The sequence below is a fragment of the Phaenicophaeus curvirostris genome, chromosome 3 (genome assembly GCF_032191515.1).
Source record: "Phaenicophaeus curvirostris isolate KB17595 chromosome 3, BPBGC_Pcur_1.0, whole genome shotgun sequence".
NCBI classification, from domain to species: domain Eukaryota; kingdom Metazoa; phylum Chordata; class Aves; order Cuculiformes; family Cuculidae; genus Phaenicophaeus; species Phaenicophaeus curvirostris.
In genome coordinates this window covers 13532585-13555999 of record NC_091394.1, presented here as the reverse complement: position 1 = coordinate 13555999, position 23415 = coordinate 13532585, and the positions used below count along the sequence as shown (strand labels likewise).

Here is a 23415-nt window from a genome sequence, read left to right as displayed (position 1 = left end):
TTGAACTGTCGTTCTGAGCTTTATTGGCCCACTGTGTGCTGTATTTAAGGCTCACTTTTAAACAGTTTTGTATTTCATTTATTTATTCCATTGTACTGAAAAAGACTGAGTACTATTGACCACTTTTTTGTTGTTGTTCTTGAGTACCACTATCCTCTCTTGTTTTTTTCCCCAAACTATCTCCGTCTTTTTGTTCTCTTACGGCATTACCTAGTCCTCATTGATACCATTTAGAGCCTGTATGCTGCTAAGGAAAATGGATGAGGAGTTTATTACTAAAGCTATTTGTTTCTAGTTATTTTGTCTCTATGCCCTTTGAAACAGGGTGATAAGAGGGTGAGCAAGGAATGAATATTGCTGAGAAATGGCTAGTAATGCTCCATTCATTCTTTCCTTACAAACTTATATTTTACTTGTAACTGAGTTGGGAAGTGTGCTTGTCTGTTTCAGTGTTGTTCAGATGTGATTTTAATGAACACAGAGGTTCTCTTTTGTTTGCCTGTTCTAGTCTAGACAACTGTTTTAAAGCTGGGAGTTGAAACTGCTTGGCAGATAATCAAACAAGGAAGAAATGAATTATTTTAAAAAAATAAATGATGAAGCATAAATGCCAAATAAATTCTCCTTAAGGGTAGAAAATCTGACTTTAGATCCCTCATGTGCTTTGTATAAAATTTGGAAGTAGTAATTAAGAACAGTCTGCAGGGTATATGTATTTTCACCATTTTCCCAGTGTTCTTGTGTTGAGTATCTTTCTCTTAAACTTTTTAATCATTCTCTTTTAATGGTTTCCTGGCTGATGTTTGGTTTTGAAACCACAAACCCTTTAAGAAGTAGTCTAAGTAGTAGGAAGAGTTGAAGGAGGTAGTGATTAGAATATTGTTAGTAGACAAAATCTTTCATTAAACCTGCAAGGTTCAGGCTGTCTGAAAAAATGATTCTGTTGCCAAGTGTATGATGCTTTCTTTGGTAATCCTGCCATGCTTAATTTTCTTGTGTATTTCACATAAACCCTTGGTGTGAATGTGTTAATTTTATTTTCCTGTGTCTTAACCCATGGGTTTGTGCTAGTGTTTTGGTTTATGTTTGTGGTTTTTTTGCTTTAGCTTTTTTCTTCAGCTTTTAGATGACTAACTGGAAGCGTCTGAGTCAAATTTTGATTGTAAGAAAAGACAATTAACCCTGGGTTTATTTTACCTACTCTGTCTTTCACTCTTGTCAACTCCAAATCTCCCCTACTCTGGCCCTCAAAAGTTTGAATTTTGCTAAAACTGCAGTTGTTTCATCTCTCTCTGAAGCTGTTGTTTCCCATAAGTCCTCCTTGATGCAGGTTTCCAAATGTCCGAGTACCTTGTCTCTAGTATATCTGTTTTCCTTAGTTGTGATTTGTTGTCAAGGAGGGGTCATGCATGCAAATAACTGCTTCTCTGAAGTACTGATTTTAAGTATAGCTTCTGAGGACTGACTACCAGTAGCATCCTTTTTAAAAGGGTGCAAATGTGAGTCATATGGGTAGAAATGCAATCTACACATCAGGTTAGGGTCGAGTCTCTTATTTTTTTGTGGTGTATTGTCTAGCAGGTGTTAAGCCCTTGTGCCAATGAAACCACTGCTGCTGAGGATGGATTGCATTTCATGCTTGCTGTTCCTCTGTAAATGACGCAGGTAGTATCTTACTTTTGTGATAGGATAGTGAGCAGCCTGAAGGGTTCCAAATGCCGTTAGAGTAGCAATGGAGTCTTTAGAAAGACCTGTGTCTTTAAACTGCTCCAGCAAGGTGAAGGATACTAGTAGAAAGCGTATTCTCAGGGACATGTGGTAAGAATAAAAGGCTGCAAGTCATATGTTCATTCTGCAGCATCACTTAAAAAAAATAAATTGTCAAATATGAAGTACAGTTTTCAGCTTAACGGAAGTACAAAAGAAGCTAGAAGGAATTGTTTGTCACGAATTAAGTATGACTTGTTATTTTATTTCCTGGACTACTACTTACCTTTAAAAGAATGATTTCTGAGATTTTTAACCTGGTGTTTTTCCTATGCAGACACACGTGTGCACCCCGAACAAAAGATTTCTCAGATGATAAACTCCGTTGCAGCTAATCCTTTCCATCCTTCTATCTCTTTTCTTGACCTGTCTCCTTCTTAGAGATTATTTCCATTTCCTTGGATACCTTCACAGTAATTCCAGCCAAATGGTAATGGGAGCGTGTCAGCTATAGGCATCCCTTGTGTATCAGCCAAAAAGCTGTGTATGCTTCCAAATGAAAAATCTTGTTCTTATGGTTGCTCTCCCTTCTGTTCAGCTGAAGATGTACTTGGCTAGCTCTTTTCCTTCTTACTTAGGAAAAGCTGAACATGGGTGGGGAGGGGGAATAGAAGACTCAGGTGACAAAAAGTTAATGACAGGATACAAAACTTAGGCTATTCTCATCCTGTAGGCTCATTGTGTTTACTGTGAGAAAGCTAGAAAACTCAGTAGGTTTTTTGGGTTGAAGAAATGGAGATTTTTTTGGTTTAAATAATTTGACTTTCAAAAGTTCTATTGTTGGCTGTTTGGTTTGCGGGTCATCTCAAATGTAACTAGTTTAACTTAAAATAATTGAATTAGGTGAGGGAGAAAGAATGTGTCAGTTCCCCATAAAGCATGCAATTTTGCATACTTTTTATGCAGAAATTAAATTATTTTTAATGTTTTCAGTTAGCTTTTTAAAGTTTATGTTAAACATTGCAGTAACCTCCATATACAGATGAATTGATTTGACTTTCTATTCCATGGTTATTGGCATTTTTAGGACTCGGATGATTTCTAACAATGCTTGTGTGACTGCTGCTGGAAGCCACCGTGTCATATTTGGACATAGATACTCTAGTAAACTCTAAATTGCTCCCTGTGGAGCGCTGTGTTAAAAGGAATTGCGAAGCAAAAGATCTGCAACTTAGTGACATAGTTGTCTCATAATAACAACAGGTAGGCATTTACTCATTATGGTTTTGCTGCGGCATATTGCTGTTTCGGGGGTCTCTGAAATATAGGCAGTTTCAGAATTTTGAACTCTGAACTTCCTTTTGTTATTCTTAAGTCAAACCATAATATTACTATAACAGCTTTCTGTGTTTGTTTTTCAGTGTCTTTGTTATTTCAGCAGAGTATTTTTATTGGCAGTGTATTGTTCCAGTGGCTCTCGAGGATCTAATATGGCATTAATGTTTAACTTCATGCACTGTATTACCTGTCCTCAGGAGTATTTTGTGGCATCTGCCATGCCATAGACAAATGCTGCTGTTTCAGACTCGGAGTGCAGACTATGTCTATAATACCAATGTCTTCATCTCAGGGTAGCGGTTCCTCTTAAAGTAATTGTGCTCTGACAATCCGATGCCCAATTGCACAGCCCTTCAGACAGTGCTTTGTGTGTGGGCATGGCTCCATCAATGCAATTGCACATAGGCTTCATAAAGCTTGCAAAGTTTTTGAAGTACTTTAACAATGGCAATTACTGTGCTAAAAATAAGCTGGAGATGCATTAGCATTAGTAACTCCCACGAGTTATGCTAATCACTCTTGAAGAGCTACAGAATTGGGCAATGCTATTCTATATGCTGAATTACTTCTTATAATGTAAAGTAAAAAACCAAAATAAAATAAAAAAATTTCAGCCTCTAAATGAGTATGGAAGAGCAAGTTTGCTAGAGTTAAGAAACCTTACTGACTTTTGTGAGTGTGGATGACTGAAGGTGAGACAGCTGCCTTCTCCATAAATGACCTTCTATATAGACCCTATGCCTGACTTGACTTTTAAAACACTGCCCTCGTCAAAGTATTCATTCATTGTGATCTCTAAGGATTTTTTATGAAAACACTTTGAGTTAAAAATCTATATTTAAAAAGAAAAATTGATGGGGATGTATGTTTTAAGCAATTGCAATGGAGCTACTTGAAGCATAAGGACTCCTAGATCAAGATACAGTAATGGTATGTTAGGTTGCTGTCATACTTGAAAATGAGAACATTTTTAAGTACACTTTATTTTGGGCACTAGTGTCTGGCTTACATAGTGATTACTTGCTTTCCTTTCATCTCATTAATGTTAAGCTTTTTTTTTTTTTTTTTTACCTGAGATGGGTCATGTGGCACCACTCCTGGGCTAGATGCTTTTGTCTTTCTCTATCATGTTGCCTGAAACGATGATGACTGGAACATGCATAACCATGGCACAGACAGGGTACCACCTAATCACATGAAAAAGGAGAGACTGAAGCTCTCAAAGAGAGGGCAGTTGGTTGTGGCTCTGGAACTACATAATTTTTCTGGTGGGTTAGATGTTATCTGTGGGATGCGATTAGGCCATCACCTATTTTCATTGCACTGTGAGAACTAACAGTGACAACAGCCTTGTTATGCTTTAAAGGGCAAGCCATATGCCAGTGCAGGAAATCTGCATCTGCTTATCTATAATAAAACTTCAAAAGCATTAAAATGTGATGCATTTTGAAAATAGCATGGTCATTCTCAGTATGAATCTTGGCTTTAGAAGGAACAGTTTGCTTACAAATACGGGATATGTTTGGGCTGATGAGCAGGCAAAGATGTTTTCCCTCCTTTTTACCTGAGGGGAATGGATTTTAGTAAAGAAGGGAGGAGGTGACTGAAAGATTGTGAAGGACTTAAACAGTCTTCCTGAGGAAGTGGCAGTCACCATCCCTGGAGGTGTCAAAAAACTGTGTAGATGTGACACTTTGGGACATGATTTGGTGGTCATGGTGGTGTTTGCTCATGGTTGGACTTGATGATCTTAGAGATCTGTTCCAAAGTAAAGGATTCTGTGATTCTGCTCTACAGCAATGAGGAGGGAAAACTGGCATTTGTTGGCCTTGGTAACAGGATTGCCATTGTGCCAGAAACAGCTGAACCAGAAGGGAGCGTGTTTAGGAACTGTGTACCTGAAGTGTGGAAATGCGTCAGGCTTGTGTAAGCAAACAAGGCTTTGGATTTAGAAAAGGAAAACTAAGTGTGAAGGAATTTTTTTTTTATTTAATTTTTTTTTTTACAGATACCACGCAATAATCTTTAAATGAAAGATGAGCTAAAACATTTGAGAGTCTGTGCAAGAAGCTAGAATTGAAGAGGGATCTTTATTTCTGCAGCTTGATACTGGATCACTCTATCTCTCTCACTCATTCCTTTTCCCTGTAATTCTGAAACAACCAAATGAGGAAAATAATCTGTCCAGTAAGTTTAGCTTGATTCACTGGAAATCTGGTCAGCATTGGTTGTGCTTCCAGCTACTGGCTGCAAAGTTGATTGGTTCCAGTGATTTGTAATAACATCAGTAAACAAGTGTATCCTCCTATCTTATAATGTAGGTCTCTTCATCCTGTGAATTCAATTACTGGTCATTACCTGAACTGACTTTTTGAATGGTGCCTGCCTTTATTTGAATAGAAGATTAAATCATGGGGGACATGTGACTCGGTTTCTTACACATGCTGCTGACTTGCTAACACCTCAGCATTTAGGAGAGACTTGCCCAAAACATGTTCTCCTGAACAGATTTCTCAGGCTGCGGGTTGCAGGTGAGAAAGGAGCATTTCTCCATGACTGTTGTAAAATATAGCTCCTGGTATTTGAAAAAACAGGGAAGAGAAGCTTTCCTAATGGGCTTGTGGCTCTGCGGTGCTTTTTGAAAATGCAGGAGAATGCCTCTAGCATTTCCCCCCCAACCGACTGCTGCTTTGGGACAGAGGATTTAAAGCCAGCCCAAGGGAAGTCCACTTTGGATGAGAGTTAATCTTGCAAAGCCTTCTGGAGGAAAAGAGAGCAGACTTCCAGGAGTTTCTGTTGGCATGGTATGGCATGTATTGCCTTTTTGTTTCATTGTTTACCCACTGGCTTCTTGAGTGAGAAGACTGGTGTGTACATGGAGCACTTGCAAGCATGTGTAAGGAGGAACAGGCGGCAGTACTCAGTCTCTGGGTGCACGTGTGCATTGAGTGAGTTTGGAAGCAGATGTTTTGTTCCTCTCTCCTTGCAGCCCCCACTCTCTGGTTTTAGGTGTTTCTCTTGGATTGCAAAAGGCAGTAGATGAAAGCAATGACTGAACTCAGTGTGGTTTTTTTTTTTCCCATTCATTCAGATGTTTTCTGAAAGTGAAAGTGGTCATTTATTGGCACCAAGCTGATCATCACATTTTTTTTTTGCCACTGTTCTTTTCTTCCCCTGCTGTTCCTTGCTCCTTTTGGTGGTGAGCTTCAGCTCTGCAGTTCAGAGAAATTACAAACTTTCTTGTTGCACAGTAGCAAGGGCCTTTTTATGAAGAGAGGTGGCTGTTCTCTCTTTCTGTGGGTCAGTGCTTGAAGTGAGAAAAGTTATCACTTGTGTACTACTATCAAAACTATTTTGAGTCCTCTTAGGCTTAATAACCTCGTAGTACAAATTGTTTGGCCCTGCAGTCTGAGGAACTAGCTGCTACTAGCTGGATTTGGTTACCTGTGAAAGATGACAAACCAAGCTTCAGATCAAAGGCAGCATGCTCTTCTTTTGTGTGGTACAGCTTCACTCTGTAATGGGTTACGTGGCCAAGGATGAGGGAATAGGAAGCTCTGCTTTTAAGTAGTCTGATATTTCAACTGTTTAATCAGATGTTTGTTTGCTTTGTGTAACAAATTGTGCTCAACTTCTCAAAGTGAAAGTTATATCACTGTAAGAATAAACTAATTACGAGTAATACTTATATTGTTATCTTAGGTTCTTTTTGTGTACTTCCTGTTAAATATTTGTTTCCCTTACATTTTCTTACATTTCCATTTTTCTATGGGAAGACTCTGTCAGGGTTATTTTAAGAGTTTCTAACTGTGGTGATGACTTACAAGGACATAAAAATTCTTGTGTTGAAACCATCATTCGATTTCACTTTTTCAAAAATTATTTTTAAGTACTTACATGGAGGTGATGATTAAAAGACTTCTTGCTACGCAAAAATTGTTAATGCCTTGCCTTGTTGAAAGCAGTGTGGTTCTGCTTTGAAAGCACCTGTAGAGAAGCGTGGGGATGGGTGACCTGTGTAGTTTCCTGAAGATGTTTGGGAAGTGAATGAAGCAGGAACCTCCAGAGAGAAAAGTACAGTGTTGTTTCAGACAATGGATGAAAAGATGGATTTATAAGCTTATGAGAAGTTCTTGGAGAATTTGACGTTGTGGACAACAGTATAAACTGGTTAAGCAGTTTAATAACAACAAAATTATGATCTGAATTTTGGGGCCAGTAGGGAATACTGAAGAGTTACAGAATCATGAAGAACAATGTGGAATAAGTGGAATGAATTTAGAAAAAGTTGAATAGCAGTCTTTTTCATGATTATGAAAAACAGTTCAGTTAAATATTCTTTGAAAGACTGTCTTTACTCATTATGCCTTTTGATTGTCCCAAGAGAAAGATGGTTGTTAAGGATTTTAATATGAGTTATGATCAAGGGGAAAAGCATGCAGTGAATAAACTGGATAGGGACATTTGTGATGGTCAGTCTCCAGAGTTGAGAGAATTGATGCATGGCAGATAAACATGGGATTAACATTGGACAGAGAGGAGAGACCAAGGTCCTGAATTGCTACTAATGAGCATTAATGAGTGAACATCATCCATTCTTTGTGTTGAAAAAGGCAGGCAATTTCCTAATTAAAAGTAATTCATAAGGCGGCTTCTCTTTTCATATTCTGCGTGTAAAATCTGTGAAACTTGGAGGCAAGGTAGTAAAGTGATCCTGTATAAGGATGATTTTAGTGTTCTTTGTCTTAATATTTACACTCCTCTTAAAAGTGTTGTTTTGGTCCCTTCCATCTTTGTGTGTGCACATTCAAGAGAAGAAAAAAAATCTTTTGGACGAGACTGAGCATTAAGTAAAGGAAGTTAAAGATACTGCCATTTCTTCCATTACTGTAACACTTGTGTTAATGGATACAGTGTACAATGTAAGTGCTTTAAAGCTTGAATGACTATTATGTTCAGCTGAAACTATGGCGATGAGATGAAAATAGGTAGAATGTACTATTCTTTGCGCATGAAGATTCTTCCTATTCTCATTGTGCTTTTTATACACTAAAGTCGTAAGGTATTAGTAAAGCACAGTTCCTTTTACCTAATTATGCAGTTTAATTGGAAATCATGGGCAAATCTCCTAATCTCCATAGTGATAGCAGAACATTTATCTAATTAGTAGTTTGCCTTTTGCCATTACTTTGAATAAATTAGCATTTCATTAGATACCCTGGGGTACTGAGAAAAAGTTTCCCACATTAGTATTTAGTCTTTCCTCTCTAAAAAGTGTATTTGGAATTAGCATAAGTTAATAATACCATTTGTAACTGGAAAGATATAAAATAGTAATACTGCTGTTATTCTTAGTATCAGAGGGCTGTACTTGGAGGGACTTTTTCTTTAATCCTCAGAGGTCAGAGTAAAAACCTATGTTGCCTTATTTGATGACTTACTCTTTCTCCAGGGTTAAAAAAGGAAACAAAAAAAAAGAAATAAAAGAAAGGAATAAGGAACAGGTTTGAAATAGAAATTGACCTCTATCATTTCTCTTTCTCCAGAGGATGAACAGTATGAAGTGTTTTCAGATTACAAACAGTATGAAGTGTAGTGGTGTGGACCAACCCAAAAGCCATGTTCTGTTGCTTGCTTATTGTAAATGAGCTCTTCTGCAGTATTTCCGGTGCAGTTAATGCTGAATAATCCAAGGCTGTCTATATTCTGTTCTTGCATATATAGATCAGTGATAGGAAACTGGGTGACTAAATCTTGGTATTGACTGCCGGATAAGAAGTGTGGCTGCTTATTGTGCTTTCTTCAACAGCTACTGGGAACCCGTGACTTGGATAGGAAGTTAAAATGGGTAATTCATCAAAGATGGATTCTCATTGATTTTCTTTCCCAGTGTTGAAAAGAGCAAAAAGAAAAACCCATGGATGTGATAAAGGGCTTTAATTTTCTTTCTTTGAGTCATTGGCTATTTCAGACATTGCTTACCCCTTCAAGGAGTTGTTGGCTGCCACCTGTGGTAGAAGTTTGGTATGAAGCATGGTGGTGTTCTCCTCTTCCCCAGGTGGGCTTCACAGCAGGGATGTACACTTGCACCACCATTGTCAGGCTTGCCTTTTGGTAGACAGAGGCATGCAAACGACTTTCCAGTTTGTTTTGCCAAATTGAGAGGAATGAAGTGTCTTCTGTTTGTCAGGCCAGCCTGAGACTGGCTATTAGACTTGGATTTTATATCTAGCAGTACAACATATCTGGGCTTTACAGTATTTGTGAACTTGAAACTGGTTACAAAAGAGCCCTTGGTGTGGTGTTGACAAGTGGAGGTCCGCAGCAGCCTGTCTACCTGGGCTCAGTGATGGTAGTTTCTTTGCTTCCGGGTTTGGTTCTCCAGGCTGTCCAAGATGGCTGGTTTCTTGCTTCTTAGTGCTGAGGCAGGACAATCCTGTACTTTCACTTGCCTCTTGGTAAATGCTTTCTTGTTTCCGTGCCCTGGGCAGGATTTTTTTTTCCTTCTTACTTGTGATTTGACACTGGGTTATCTCATGGCAAGAGAGGAGCTCATGTTACTTCCTAGCTCTTCCCACAGGTTTCTTAAGTTACCCTCTCAATCCATAATTCTTATACTCCTGTGCAATTAATTAGCCAGAGTTTTAGGGTGCGTCTTCCTTGACTGTCTCCTGTGATAAGCTCCCCATAAAAAAGCCTAGAAAATTTCTTTTTTAACTTTCTTCAAATACAGCTTTTTTTTTTTTTTTAACAACTGGAACAATTAATAGGAAGTGTGAAGATGAGGGAAGACCAGGATGGAAATAAAGGAGGTTTATTAATTGCTATCTCCTTCTTTGGCATCATTGCAGGCAGGTTCCAGCTTTCAGGTCTGTTCTTTGTTTACCTCAGTACATTTGTAGAAAGGTGGTATGTGTCTAGTCCTCTGCCCTTGTGCCTAGGGAACTCTTCCCTGCAACCTCTGAGGTGGGATAGTGCCTGGCCCTAAAATGAGAATGACAGAAACCCTGAGTCTTGGCTGTCTGGATTCCTTGCTGCCAGACCCCGCTCTCAGCTGCCTCACATTGTACCGTCTCTTGGCTCTATCCTTTCTGACAGAGGACATTCAGTAGCTCATGAAATAGCTCCTTCTTCCTTCCACCTCCATCCTGAGGGCCAGAACCTCTACCTAAATGTACTTTAAGAACAGAGAACAGTCATTAATATCCTAGATAAACTTTTAAATTAACCACCCTTTCTTTACAGGATTCTAAAAGCACTGTGATAAAACCCTCTAACCTTCTTCTATATGTTCAAGTAAATATTTTTCTTTGTGTATTCGTTGTATTGATATTGTTCTGACCAAGTTTCGTCTAGTGAATGTGGTTTTGGGATTGTATAAATTGCCGAACGGCACCCATTTTCTTATCTACTCCCTTTGAATAGCTTGTTTTAGGAAATCTTTTCTGGGGGCCCAGACAATGGGAAGGTGATATTTTACAGTCAGGGCCCAAAATTTTAGCAAAGCAAACTTCCAGTTCTTCAACAAGTTAATCAGTAGAACCCCCGGGATATGGTCCTCATGGACAACTGAGCAGAACAGAGCTGCCAAATATTTAAGGATGCTTTCTATAAAGCAGTGCAAAAACGCTCAGTCCCAGATGTAGGAAGTTGCTCAGGGAGAGGAAGAAACCAGTGTGGCTGAGTCAAGACCTGCTGGTCAAACTGAAGAGCAAGAGGAACCTTAATAGGCAGTGCAAGCAGGGGCTGGGAACCTAGGAAGAATATAGGGCTGCTGCTGGGTTGTGTAGAGGTGGTGTCAGGATGGCCAAGGTGCAGCTGGAGCCGAACTTGGCAAGGGAAGCAAAGAAGGGCTTCTAGAGATACATCAACCACAAAAGGAAGGTTAAAGAAAGTGTACCCATGCTGATGAATAAAAATGGTGGCCTTGTAGCAGCAGCTGAGGAGAAGGCTGAGGTATTCCACACCTTTTTTTCTGTCAGTCTAAACTGACAGCTGCTCTCCTCTCCCCTCCTGGGTCAATGGACAACAAGAAGAGGAAAAGAGGGTATAGCCCCTCCCACTATAGGGGGAAGATCAGGTTTGTGACCACCTGAGGAACCTGAACATAGATAAGCCTATGGGACCTGATGAGATGCATCCCAGGGTCCTGAGGGAATTGGCTGATGTGGTGGCCAAGCCATTCTCCATGATATTTGAAAAGTCATGACAGTCAGTACAAGTCCCTGGTAACTGGAAGAAAGACACCCTTAGCAAGTTTGCAGATGACACCAGGCTGAGTGGTACAGTTGTCACACCAGAAGGACAGCATCTCATCCAGAGGGACCTGGACAAGCTGGAGAAGTGGGCCTGTGAGAACCGCATGAGGTTCAACAGGTACAAGTGCAAGGTCTTACACCTGGGTCAGGGCAATCTGTAAGTTCAATACAGGATTGTATTGAAACTCAGGGATCAGTGCTGGGTCCAGCCCTGTTTAATGTCTTTATCAATGACCTGGATGAAGGCATTGAGTGCACCCTTAGCAAGTTTGCGGATGACACTAAGCTGGGTGGAAGTGTTGATCTGCTGGAGGGTAGGGAGGCTCTGCAAAGGGATCTGAACAGGCTGGACCACTGGGCTGAGTCCAATGGGATGAGGTTTAACAAGGCCAAATGCCAGGTCCTGCACTTGGGGCACACCCCATGCAGTGCTACAGACTAGGAGAAGTCTGTCTAGAAAGCTGCTTGGAGGAGAGGGACCTGGGTGTGTTGGTTGACAGCGACTGAACATGAGCCAGCAGTGTGCCCAGGTGGCCAAGAAGGCCAATGGCATCTTGGCTTGGATCAGAAATGGCGTGACCAGCAGATCCAGGGAGGTTATTCTCCCTCTGTACTCGGCACTGGTGAGACCGCTCCTCGAATCCTGTGTTCAGTTCTGGGCCCCTCACCACAAGAAGGATGTTGAGGCTCTGGAGCGAGTCCAGAGAAGAGCAACAAAGCTGGTGAAGGGGCTGGAGAACAGGCCTTATGAGGAACGGCTAAGAGAGCTGGGGTTGTTTAGCCTGGAGAGGAGGAGGCTGAGGGGAGACCTCATTGCTCTCTACAACTACCTGAAAGGAGGTTATAGAGAGGAGGGTGCTGGCCTCTTCTCACAAGTGTCAGGGGACAGATCCACCAGGTGAGGTTCAGGCTGAACAGCAGGAAAAAAAAGTTTCGCAGGAAGGGTCATTGGGCACTGGAACAGGCTGCCCAGAGAGGTGGTTGAGTTGCCATCCCCGGAGGTATTTAAAAGATGGGTGGATGAGGTGTTCAGGGGCATCGTTTAGAGGTTGATAGGAGTGGTTAGATTCGATGATACTGGAGGTCTTTTCCAACCTGGTGATTCTGTGATTGATGAGATGCTCAACATAAGCCAGCAATGTGTGTGCTTGCAGCCCAGAAGGCCAACCACATCCTGGGCTTCATTAAAAGAAGTGTGGCCAGCAGGGCGAGGGAGGTGATTGTGCCCCTCCACTTTGCTCTCGTGAGACCCCACTTGGAGTACTGTTCTGGAATCTCTGACATAAGAAGGATGTGTAATTCTTGGAACGGATGCATTGGAGGGCTGCAAAGAAAATCAGAGGGCTTGGAGCATCTCTGCTATAAGGACAGACTGAGAGAGTTGGGGCTGTTCAGCATGGAAAAGAGAAGGCACCAGGAAGACCTTATAATCACCTTCCAGTACCTGAAGGGGGTGCACAAGAAAGCTGGGGAGGGACTTTTTACAAGGGCATGTAGTGACGGGACGAGGGGGGATGGCTTTAAATTGGAAGGAGGAAGATTTAGATTAGATATTAGGAGGAAATTCCTCATGATGAAGGTTGTGAGGCACTGGCACAGGTTGCCCAGGGAAGTTCTGGATGCCCTGTCCCTGGACATGTTCGAGGCCAGGCTGGATGCATCCTTGAGCAGCCTCGTTTAGTGGGAGGTGTCCTTGAACGTATCGTGAGGGTTGGAACTGGATGATCTTTAAGGTCCCTCCCAACCCAACCATTCTACGATTCTATGACAATGACCGATGTGGTCTAACGATCCAAATTTTGTTTTGCAGCTTGATGACTGTACCCTGCAATTGTCTCACAATGGTACCTATCTGGATCTAGAATCCACCTTAGCAGAACAAAGAGATGAATTGGAAGGCTTCCAGGAAGATGCTGGGTAAGTAAATGTTCACTAAATCTGGATAAATAAGCATATTTGTCCAAACAATTTGAGGTTTCAGAAGTGTATGTGGTTTACTTGGTACATTCAGGCCTGTGTAGGAACCGAAAAGATTAAGTTCTTTCTTCTGTAAGCACATCAGTTCTGTGCTTAAAAATTTTATTACTTTTCTTGCTACATTCAATCTTAGATTTCTCTAGAAGATTGTATACTGTAAGAAATCCATTAAGATAAATGTCTTGACTAGTTTAGTAAATTTTAGTAGTGCTTTTGGAAGTTGGAAAATGAACATGGCTGTTATTGAGAACTTGGAGATCTTTCTTATACAGTAACAGTTGGTGTAGAAGATTATATCAGGGCAGTGCTCCTGAAGTTGCAAATTCAATTTCTTTGTGCCTTGAGATTTAAGGCCTCCTTTCATATTCTTGGAGAAAAGGCCTGTATTTTTTTTCTTTTTACTTTTTTTTTTCTCCTGGAATTGATTTAGTCAGCCCAGGGAGGTGGTGGTCGTGATAATTGTTTTTGAATATTGTCTTCTCTTCTCTTGCCTTTTTTCCCCCCTTTATTTTTTTGTCATAATTATTGCTGGCACACATGGATTGATGTCTCACAGCGTCCCATAAACCACCTCTGAGAACTGAAGGTTAAAACAAAAGTTAGCATCAATGTGTTTCTACGTGTACGCATGTATAAAATTAGCTTTTTAGAAGAATTTTTTTTCTGGATCTTTTAGCTGATTGTCATATTTAAGGTACAAAACGAACAGACAGCCTAGAGCTATTTTGGCCTTGTTGGTTGCTATATTGGACTGGATAGTTGTAATTAATTTTATGGGTGTGTTTTGGCATGGAATTCATGTACGTGAGTAATGAAGCAGTGCCAGAAGGAAATTAATTGCATTCTGAATTGGTCAGGGCTTGTTAACACTAAGAGATGCAGCTCTTTAGCTGCAGGTTTCTCTGCTTTTTGTGATAGCTGTCTTGTCTTTGATAAATAGTTCTTACGAATTTAAACTGTGCCTTTGATTATTTTATGCGGAGAACAATTTTAAATAATATGTTCTGGGTATTCATGTAGGTGCATTTGTATATGTCTTCTGCATACTTACCAGTTTGGAGCATATTTTTATAACTGATAGATGGTAAAGAAACTGTTCTGTTAGGAATTAAATTAGAAGAAGATTCTTCGATAGACAGAACAGCCAATAGAGCTGAACTGAGCCTCACTTCTTGTGTAGTACGAGTCTTGAGTAGAAGCTGATCTGGTCTTCAGTTTTATGCAGAGGCGATAAATTGCTGCAAAGAACATCAACTTCATCAACTTCTTACTTACAACTAACTTTATATTAGTTGAAAAAAAGCTGAAGTAAGATAAAGGAAAGATTTTCTCTTTTGGTATGTTTTGTAGTAGTGTGCATGGATTGTTAAATCACAGTTTCTTTTCTTTCCACTGATGTTTCCATGGTAATTCTAGTAATTTTAACTTCATTGTCTTTGATGCCCCACAGCGGCATCCCCAGGCCATTTGGCAAGCCGGAGACTAGTTGGTGGTTTTCCTGCCAGACTTGACACTTGAAATGGCAAGCTACCTTCCGTCTTGTTTTAACTACTGCTTCCTTTGGGCACATAAAATCAATTATACAAGTTGTTCATGAAACATGAATTCTAGTTTTCTTTGTGGCAGCTATCCTAGGAAAACCACCAAAACATGTGGAAATAGTGTGCTCCTTGGAATCGCATGTCTACTGTGTTGTTTTGAGATAAAAAATCAGGTTATATTTTTGTGTATTTTGTATGTGTGTGCAGGCCTCCTTTGAATTGCACAGTCTCTTGTCAGTTAAATAATTGCTTCTTCTAATGGCTTGTCCTGCCAGGTAATGTGAAGTCTTCCAGGAGGTCCTTCATTTATCTGGAAAGATTTATAGGGAAGTATGAAACCGGGTATACTAAGGTGTGTCACCCAAGTTTGGGCTACAAATTCTGATAGTTATCTTTTGAAATGGATTTTGTGAAATGAAAGCGAATAACTTTTATATCTGTTGTTGTCGGGTATGTAGCCCTCACCTTTGCTGGTCTTTTCCTTGCTTTCTCAAGTTGTCCCTCTGGTAATTGTGGGTCAATAGCAAGTGTTGTGTTTTCACACTTCAGGCTTGGGTGCAACGCCAGGATGGGCTTTTGGGTGCTGCCATTGTAGCTGCTGTGACCCATCTTTCTTCGATGGCTTCCCGCTACAGTCCCCTTTCAGACCCTGTGTTCTTAATAAATTATGCAGGTGGTGGTAGTTGCAAAATGTTGAAGTAGTGAGAATGGAGCAAAGGAAGAGCATCGGGTGTGTTGGGGAGTAAAGCAGAAGACAAGTCACTTTTAAGCACAAAGGCACTTACACCTTGCTACAGAGAGGAGAGGGGACAATTGCCTTAGGGGAGTATTCCCTCAGCACCTCTTCTGAGGTGCTTTCTAGATACAAGCTAGTTTGTGTTTAATGTGCAGTGCTGCTGAATGATACGGGGCTTGTGCTTTCACTTGTGTGTTGTGAGGTTGAGGGGATTTCTTCAATTTCCCCTACACACACATACCCAGCAACTTGATGATTGGAGCCCTGAAATCCTAGCATTTTGATCTGCTGCACTGGGATGTATCTCAATGAGGTACAAACCCTTGCATCTAGGTGTACTGATCAGCCAGAAAATGAACTAAGAGTGACCCCTGACTTGTCAGCAGCTTGGCAGGAAAGGATCCGATGCTTTTGGGAACTGAGAGCAGAAAGCATGTCAGTGAGTATGGTGCTTTGAAAATGATAAGGTGAATCTTAGGGTGTAAAGTGGAAATTCAGTAGGCGAAATGCAATGCAATGAACGAAATGCAAGTATCTTCAGTACTGGTGTAGATTCCACTGGATTTCTGCATCCCGTTTTCGCCCATGTTTTGCAAGAGAATGGTAATGCAGCTCATGTGATGTTATCCAGAAAAAGGGAATATTTTAGACAGAGGGTAAGAAATGCAGTCAGGAATGCCAGCCTTCATCCCAGGTTTCTCGCAAACGTTTTTGGGCCTGGCAGCTCTGATCTTTTGCCCCTGCAAAGACCACAATGCTGAGCTGGCGTGTTCCCAAGCTGGAGCTTCTGGCTGTGGATGTTGGGGGCTTAGCAGAAGCCTGCTGTCTGGGAGGGACTGGCTGCAGAAACCACTGAGTCTCTCTTTCTCTCTGGGTCATTTCAAGGTCCTGCTCTTAATCTTCAAAGCTTTTAATTTTCTGAGATTAGGCTACCTCAGGTCTTGCCTCTCTCCATGCCAAGGCTGTTGTGCTCATCAGGGTCACTGAAGCTTGGTGAACTCTGAATGAAGGACTTAATAGCTGGATATTCATGGTATTTTTAAAATTTAAAAACTGTGGAAACTCCTCTTAAGAGTGACCAGAGTATCCTGAAGTCTGTCTATTTTCAGCATCTTTTTGCCAAATATTCCTGTTTGCCCAGGCAAAACTGTGATGTTTATTTTTGTTAGTTTTGTTTGTTTTCAAACACCCACTACTGAAAGGAGAATTATTAAACATCAGAGAAAACACCATCTTACAAATTTTTATTTGTGAGAGGCTGTGGGTATCTCTCTTCCCTTAAAGCTCAGGGAGAAATGAGAAGGATTTTTCTTCAAGAAGAAAGAAGAGGGTGGTGGCAGTTAGGCTGGAAATTTATGATGTGTATCTGTAAATAACAGGTATTAGAAACACATGCAGTCATAAACAGTTTAAAAGGAATCCTCTTTCGTTACTGCATATAATGAAAAGAAGCTTTTGGTAGTTCCTATCCACTCAAGCAGAATCTAAACTTCTGTTTAAAGAAGAAAAAATACAGCACATGTGCTGCCGTAGCCTGAAAGGTTAAATGAGCACAATGTGGATGGGGCAAGACTGTTTTCCTGTGACTGCAACTCTTGCTGCTTTCATTTCCACATTTGGGAGTAGCTGTGGGGTTCAGAAGAGTTGTATTTGTTTTAAAATGTTTTTTTCTTTGGGGGCTGCGCTGGGGGGCAGGGGGAGAAGGACAAGCGGGATGAACCACTGGCCCAGCAGAAGTGATGTGACCAGGAAATGGGTCAATAGTAGCCTGTAGGAAAACTGCCTTTCTGCATTTATTTTCCTGTTTGGCATGTATTCATGATTTTTCTGTTTGCTGTTTAATGGTTGGCTTTGTAGGTTTTTGGTTTTTTTTGTTGTTGTTATTGCTCCCAATGCAAGTTACTTTGGGAATGCTTAATTGTGTGAGTAGGTAATATGGAAGCAGTTTAGAAGGACTGTTTTGTTAAGGTGCCCATGACACCTAATGCTCTTTGCCTTTGTTTACTTGTGATCTTATAAAGTAAGCAAGAATTGTTAATAAGTTTATGTATTTAAATTAGAGTATACTTGCTCAAGTTCTTTTCATGGGCATGTCTTAACAGGCCCTAATGGTAGATCACAAGGTAATGCAGTGCTAAATTGTGGAACTCAAAAGCTTCTTTGGACAACACACTACAAGCAATGGAGATTTCCTTGGGGTAACACATTTGAGATGTGTTGAGCAGATAGTTTGTTTTAAAGTTCTTCTGACGAATAACTTTAGCACTTACATTTTTCTAGTCCTTCTACACGCTTTGTAACAAGCCATTTTTGCTGGGTGTCCTGCTTAAGTTGTACGACAGACATTTTCCTTCTTGATGTTGCTGTTCATTCCGGGCTCAATTCAGGATCTTTTTGAGGGCAGTGGAGTTGGGCAGGTATCTTTGATACTCCTTTCCTGCTCATGCACTCTGTTTTCTGCTGTCTTTGACTTTGTCACTAGCACAATCATGAGAAGGAAAACTTTTTGTCACTTTTTTACATGAAGAAGCTGGGCATACATTTGAAGGTTGACTGTATTATGTCTAATAAAAATGCTGTGATTCATTTCTTGAAGCAGTACTGCTAACTAGCAGATTCTGTGTTGGTTTTGTATTAGTTTGGACGGAGTATTTATATTAGTGCACTGCTGGAAGATGCACTCATCTTATGACAGTTTTCTCTTCGTGTTTTGGCTTGGTGTCATTTCCATAATGTTTCTTGGTTCAAACAGAAAGAAAAATAATGGAAGTGCCTGTGAGAGATTGTCATGGTGTTGCTGCAAACAGTAGACTGTGACTGCTCATTGCAATGGGTTACTCATGATTTGAAAAATGCGTTACTTCATCTGAATATTTTAATTTCTATGATATTTAATTATTACCTGGACCAAATGCTGAATCTGAAAAATGTGATGGGTGGTCATAATAAAACATGCAAATAAGGGGGAGGGGGAAGGACCCTCAAATCACCAAACGAAAAAAAAACCACCAGCAAAACCCAACCAACCTAACAAACAGTAAAATGTAGTCACAACTAACTTCTTTCTATCGAGAAGACTGAACTAGTTTAGGAAGCTAGTGCAGACTTAGAGCAGGTGAGGTATGGGAACGTTTCTTGTGTTTTACTTAAGGTGCTCTTTATATATCATATATCATCCACACTTATCCAGGTGTAGGGACTAGAAAGGCTCAGACTGTAAAGGACCGTGATGATGTATGGGGCTGAGCCACAGAGTGATGCAAAAGACTCTGCTTTTGATCTTGGCTCTTTCAGGCCTCAAACAGTCTGGCGTGTTCAAGGATTTTCCTAAGTGGGACCCAGCTGCAGTCACTCTTGCTTTGATTGGGGTTTAGATGTATTCAGGCTATCAAATAGCTGAAAGATTACAGTAAATTCTGGAAGGTATAAGAGTTTCTACAAGGTAGCAGCGTTCCAGTCTATTATGTATGAGATCAACATGGTGAACCACATTTTGAAGTGAATGATTAGCTAAAACTTCACTGTTGCAAAATAAAGGTCTGTGAAGATTAACTTTTCTAATTTCTAATGAAATAATTTTTTTTTCCTGTATGGCTAAGTTGGCTTTTTTAATTCCCTCCCTCCCAAAGTTTGTGGGCAATAGCTATTATTGCCTATGTTTTCAAAACTTTATGCAGCTTTAACTTCTTAGTTTTTCAATCGTAATAAAATGCCTTTGTTTATGAAAGAAAAAAGAAATCATTAGGTAGAATGTTGAAAATAATTATTAGATGGAACAGTAGATATTAATTTTCATAGTTACCTTGTGATATTCCTTGACAGCAAAATAAAATAAAATGATAGGCCCTATATACTTTTCCAGCTACAGGGAAGGCATCTCTTAGTGTTCACTTCCAGAGCATGTAATCAGGAATAATTAAGTAAATGCCGATGTACTTCATAGAGACTGATGAATGGCACATATGACTTTGAGGGTTGTGCCCTTTAAGTAGGATGGAGGCAATTAATGCTTAAATGTTCTACCACACAAATTATTAACTGCTTATGAGATTAACTGATTTCTGGTCAGTTGATCTTCTAGTAAGAGATCTTGTGAAGATGATAGTTATCAATTTTAGCTTTTCTACTAGTAGGAAAATGCTACTAGTTCTGTAGTTATAGAATGAATACTGTTCTATGAATGTAAAATGCATTTAGAAAACAAGAATCTGAATAAGTAATAGCAAACTTGAGTAGATTTTACTGCAGACCAAGGCTTGCTTTCTCATGTACTCTCAGTTTTAAAGCTGGCTGACTGGTGTGGAAGTAAATCTCCTCTGCACATAACTAGGTCATAAATCACTTAGTCGACAAGAATTGGCAGCAGCGATGGTAAATTCTGCAGCCACACGCTAGATCAAGGTGGAAACACTCTGTGGAGCAAGGGAACCCCCCCAAGAGGGAGCTAGGGGTGCAGGTGGCTCCTGACTCTTGGTTGCAGCAGCTGCCACATGGTGGCTGATGCTGGGGTGGGATGGGGAGGCAGGAGATTCCCAGAAGCATGCTTAGGAGACTTAAATGGCCCCTGAGGAGCACCATCACACGAAGTGTGGTGAACAGGTGGGGACAAACGGGGGCAGGACTTGTCAGAATGGGGGGTGCAGCAGTTTGCATGGGCTGTTCGCACAGGCAGGGTAAGCAGGGAGGGCACCGTCTCCATGCTCAGGAGGTGAGTTCAGTTGGTGAGAAAAAGCCCAGCCATGATGTCCACCCAGTGGGAGGCAGCATCGTCTGCACCTGCCAGAAGGCACACGTCAGACCACACTGAGTTCCCAAGAAAACACGTAGCCATCCACGTCTCTGGCTGCAGCGAGTGCCACCAGCTTGCACTGGAAAAAGAGGGCAGCAGAGCAACAGTACTATAAGGTGCGAGCAGGTGGACTACCTCCTCTGCCTGGTGGCAGAGCTTTGAGAAGAAGTAGATAGGCTAAGGAGCATCAGGGAGGCTGAACAAGAGACTGACTGGTAGAATCACACCCTGAGCTCCCTGAAGCAGGAACAGAGACAGCCACCAAAAGGAGCTCCTAATCAAAGGGATTCAGTGTCGTCCCCCTACCAGGATGTAGGCAGAGACTTAAAACATGCAAGATTCTCCTGTGCTTGTGGAAAGAACCTGTGGTCATCTAATTTAGTGGGCTTAGTAGTGAGGGTGCTGGAGGGTGTCAGTAAGCACAGAAATTAGAGTGATCACAAGTACTTGTGGTCTGTAGTTGAAACTTGGGGACATTGAACAGGGGTGCAGTCAATGCATCTTACAACTTAATTCTTGTTGAGGCAGAGAACCTATAGGCAAGAGTGTTATGATGGACTGGTTACTCTTCATTTCATTGGTATGCTGATGTGCCTTTCAAAGGAAGTTGGTTTTGCTCTTCTCCCAGTCTTCCAAGCTGTGTCATGCTCCTTCCAGCTAGGAAGGAGCCAGCATCCATAGTGGTGCCTTCTCCAGGTTGGAAGAGGAGGCAGGTCATTGTTTTATGGACTTTCCCTGCCGTGTGTGGTTTTGGTTTTGGGAGAGCAGGAGCTTGGGATTGACAGACCTGACCAGGGCGTGCCATGGGCAGCTCTCTCTTTGAGTTAATGCTTCTGAAATGACAAGGAACATGGTCATTTTACCCTATGCATCTGGGAATAGCATGAAAAACTGACATGGGCTCTGGGGTAGCACTTCATGTCTAAAGCTCTAAAATATTCTGCAGTCTGTTTTTTTCCTGTGTTTTTTTTTTTTTTCTTTGTGGGTGTGCTTTTGGTGAGGGTGGTTTTTTTCTTTTTTTTCTTTTTTTTTTTTTCTTTTAAGAACTTGACTCATAATTTTATAGCTTGTGGTAGTCACTACTCAAACAGCTGTGTCTCCTTCTCCCTACTTTCCCCCAGAGGTTACTCACAGCTTTCTGTTTTTGAGGGGAAGAAATCTACATCTGTACCAGGGTATCTGTGGAAACACTTTAAGATTTGCTGATTTTCAATTTTAATGATTACCGCTGGCAAATGAATACAGTAAGAGTGCTTTTCTTCAAAAATCGTTTCCATTGTAAAATGTATTGCAAAAGTAGTGTTATGCTTAGCTCTGTCCCAACCTATTAGATACCAAATACAGTGCCAAACCAAAAAGTGTGTGAATAATTCTTGGTTTTTCCTAGGACAACTTTTTTTCAAGACAGTCTAATTTGACATTTGAGTTTACATGTGAAAATAGCTGAGGACTCCAGTATATTAGGGTGGAAACTGAAATAAAAACAGCTTATAGAAACAGCTGATGCTGGATGTTTTATTTAAAAACATTTAATTTTATTCATGTTGAAGCTCCTTAATAGCTGTGTGTGCACTCTGTCCTCCTCCTTGTTGATGAGGTTATAAGCTAAGTGAGCAGGTCTTGAGGCTTGGAAATGTTTCTGTTCTGTTTGAGAGGAGGAAATCCCTTCCTTTCTCCATAAACAGATCATCTGGAGGGCTTCAGGTAGGGCTGCCAGAAAGCGCTATGGGGCTGCTCCAAACTCCATTCCTGTTGCAAGTAAAACCATTGATCTGAGGATCCAAACCTCGTACACCACTTGCACCCGCTGTCTGCTGGTGCAGCTCGCATTGTAGTTGCCTGGAGCAGGCAGGCGGCTGAAGGACTTTGTGCTGTGTAATTAGGAAAAGCTGTGAACTTGCTGCACTTGCTATTCCATGGAAACTGCTCCTGTGTGTGATTCTACTCTGTGGTAAATGCAAAGTAGATTTGTACAGGCAGGCTCGCATTCTCTTTATCCCATGTAAATTCATGTGTCTGAGTGCTTGGTGTGTGTTTGTTTTACCACTGGCTAAACTAAGGTTATAATCCGCTTCTGATAAAAATGTCTCCAATTTAACCTCCTGTGGCGAGCTAACAGCTTAAGCAACCACAAATCTGTGACTAGCCCAGGATCTCCAGCAATGAAGCCATGAAAGCCGGTGACCTCTGCCAGGGTTAAGACCATAGCAGTACAGCAAAATATTAGTTTATTTCATTTTTACTGCTCAGTGACTGTGCTCTCTAGCAAAACCATTGATGGCCCAGCAATAAATGCAAAGCCCATTCCATTTCCTAGATGGAATTAATGTGGAGAAATAAGTGGCCTGAGGGCCAAGTGTAATATTTAAGAATTTGTATGTCAAGTTACACAGGAACTCTTGCCAAATATGCTGCTGATGTAAAACTTCCAAAAAGCAGAGAGACCCAAAGAAGCATATTGATCAACGTAAAGCAGAATTTCTTTTTATGTACGTACACTTACATACACACATGCATGCCCTACTGCAAAGTAGGAAAGTTTTAAGTAGTTCTTTGCATGTCTGGTTAAACCGAGGACATCTTGAGAAACAGAGTAATTGGGCAGAGCAATAGGACGTTGCTTTGAAATGTGTTTTGTATCACTTAGGCAACTGTTTTATTCAGGCTGTCTTTTCAGTATCATCCATTACATTGGAAAATCATAAAATACAGCATTTTTTTCCTTGAGGTATTACAGAATGATTAATAGTAGAAGGGAAAAGCTTATGAAATATTATTAAAGCTAGTTTTTCCAAACTATTTAAGTCAGTTTTTTATTATTTTTATTATTAATAAATTAGAGATCTTTTTGATATTGTAAGTAAGAGTTAGGACCTTTGTGAGAATGAGGTTATTGTGAGGTGTACTTTGCTCCTGTTTAGTGACTGGAATTTTTCTAATCAAGTTGGTCTGCCACTTTGTTCTCCTGGAACCAAAACTATGGGTCCCATGATGTGGCTGTGAGCATCAGAGGAACTTTTTGCCGAAAGAGATGGAAACATCAAGTCACGCAACTGAGTGACATTCATT

At 40.7% G+C, this 23415-nt stretch overlaps 1 protein-coding gene across 11 annotated transcripts in view; it reads left to right on the top strand.

The window, feature by feature from the left end:
• Window positions 1–23415, top strand: part of FHOD3 (formin homology 2 domain containing 3) — a 388584-nt gene that overhangs the window by 22570 nt on the left and 342599 nt on the right. For all 11 annotated transcript variants that reach the window (XM_069853399.1, XM_069853402.1, XM_069853398.1 and 8 more), the window contains exon 2: window positions 13114–13220. In XM_069853399.1, coding sequence (XP_069709500.1) covers window positions 13114–13220 — 107 coding nt within the window. The remainder of the gene's footprint in view (window positions 1–13113; window positions 13221–23415) is intronic.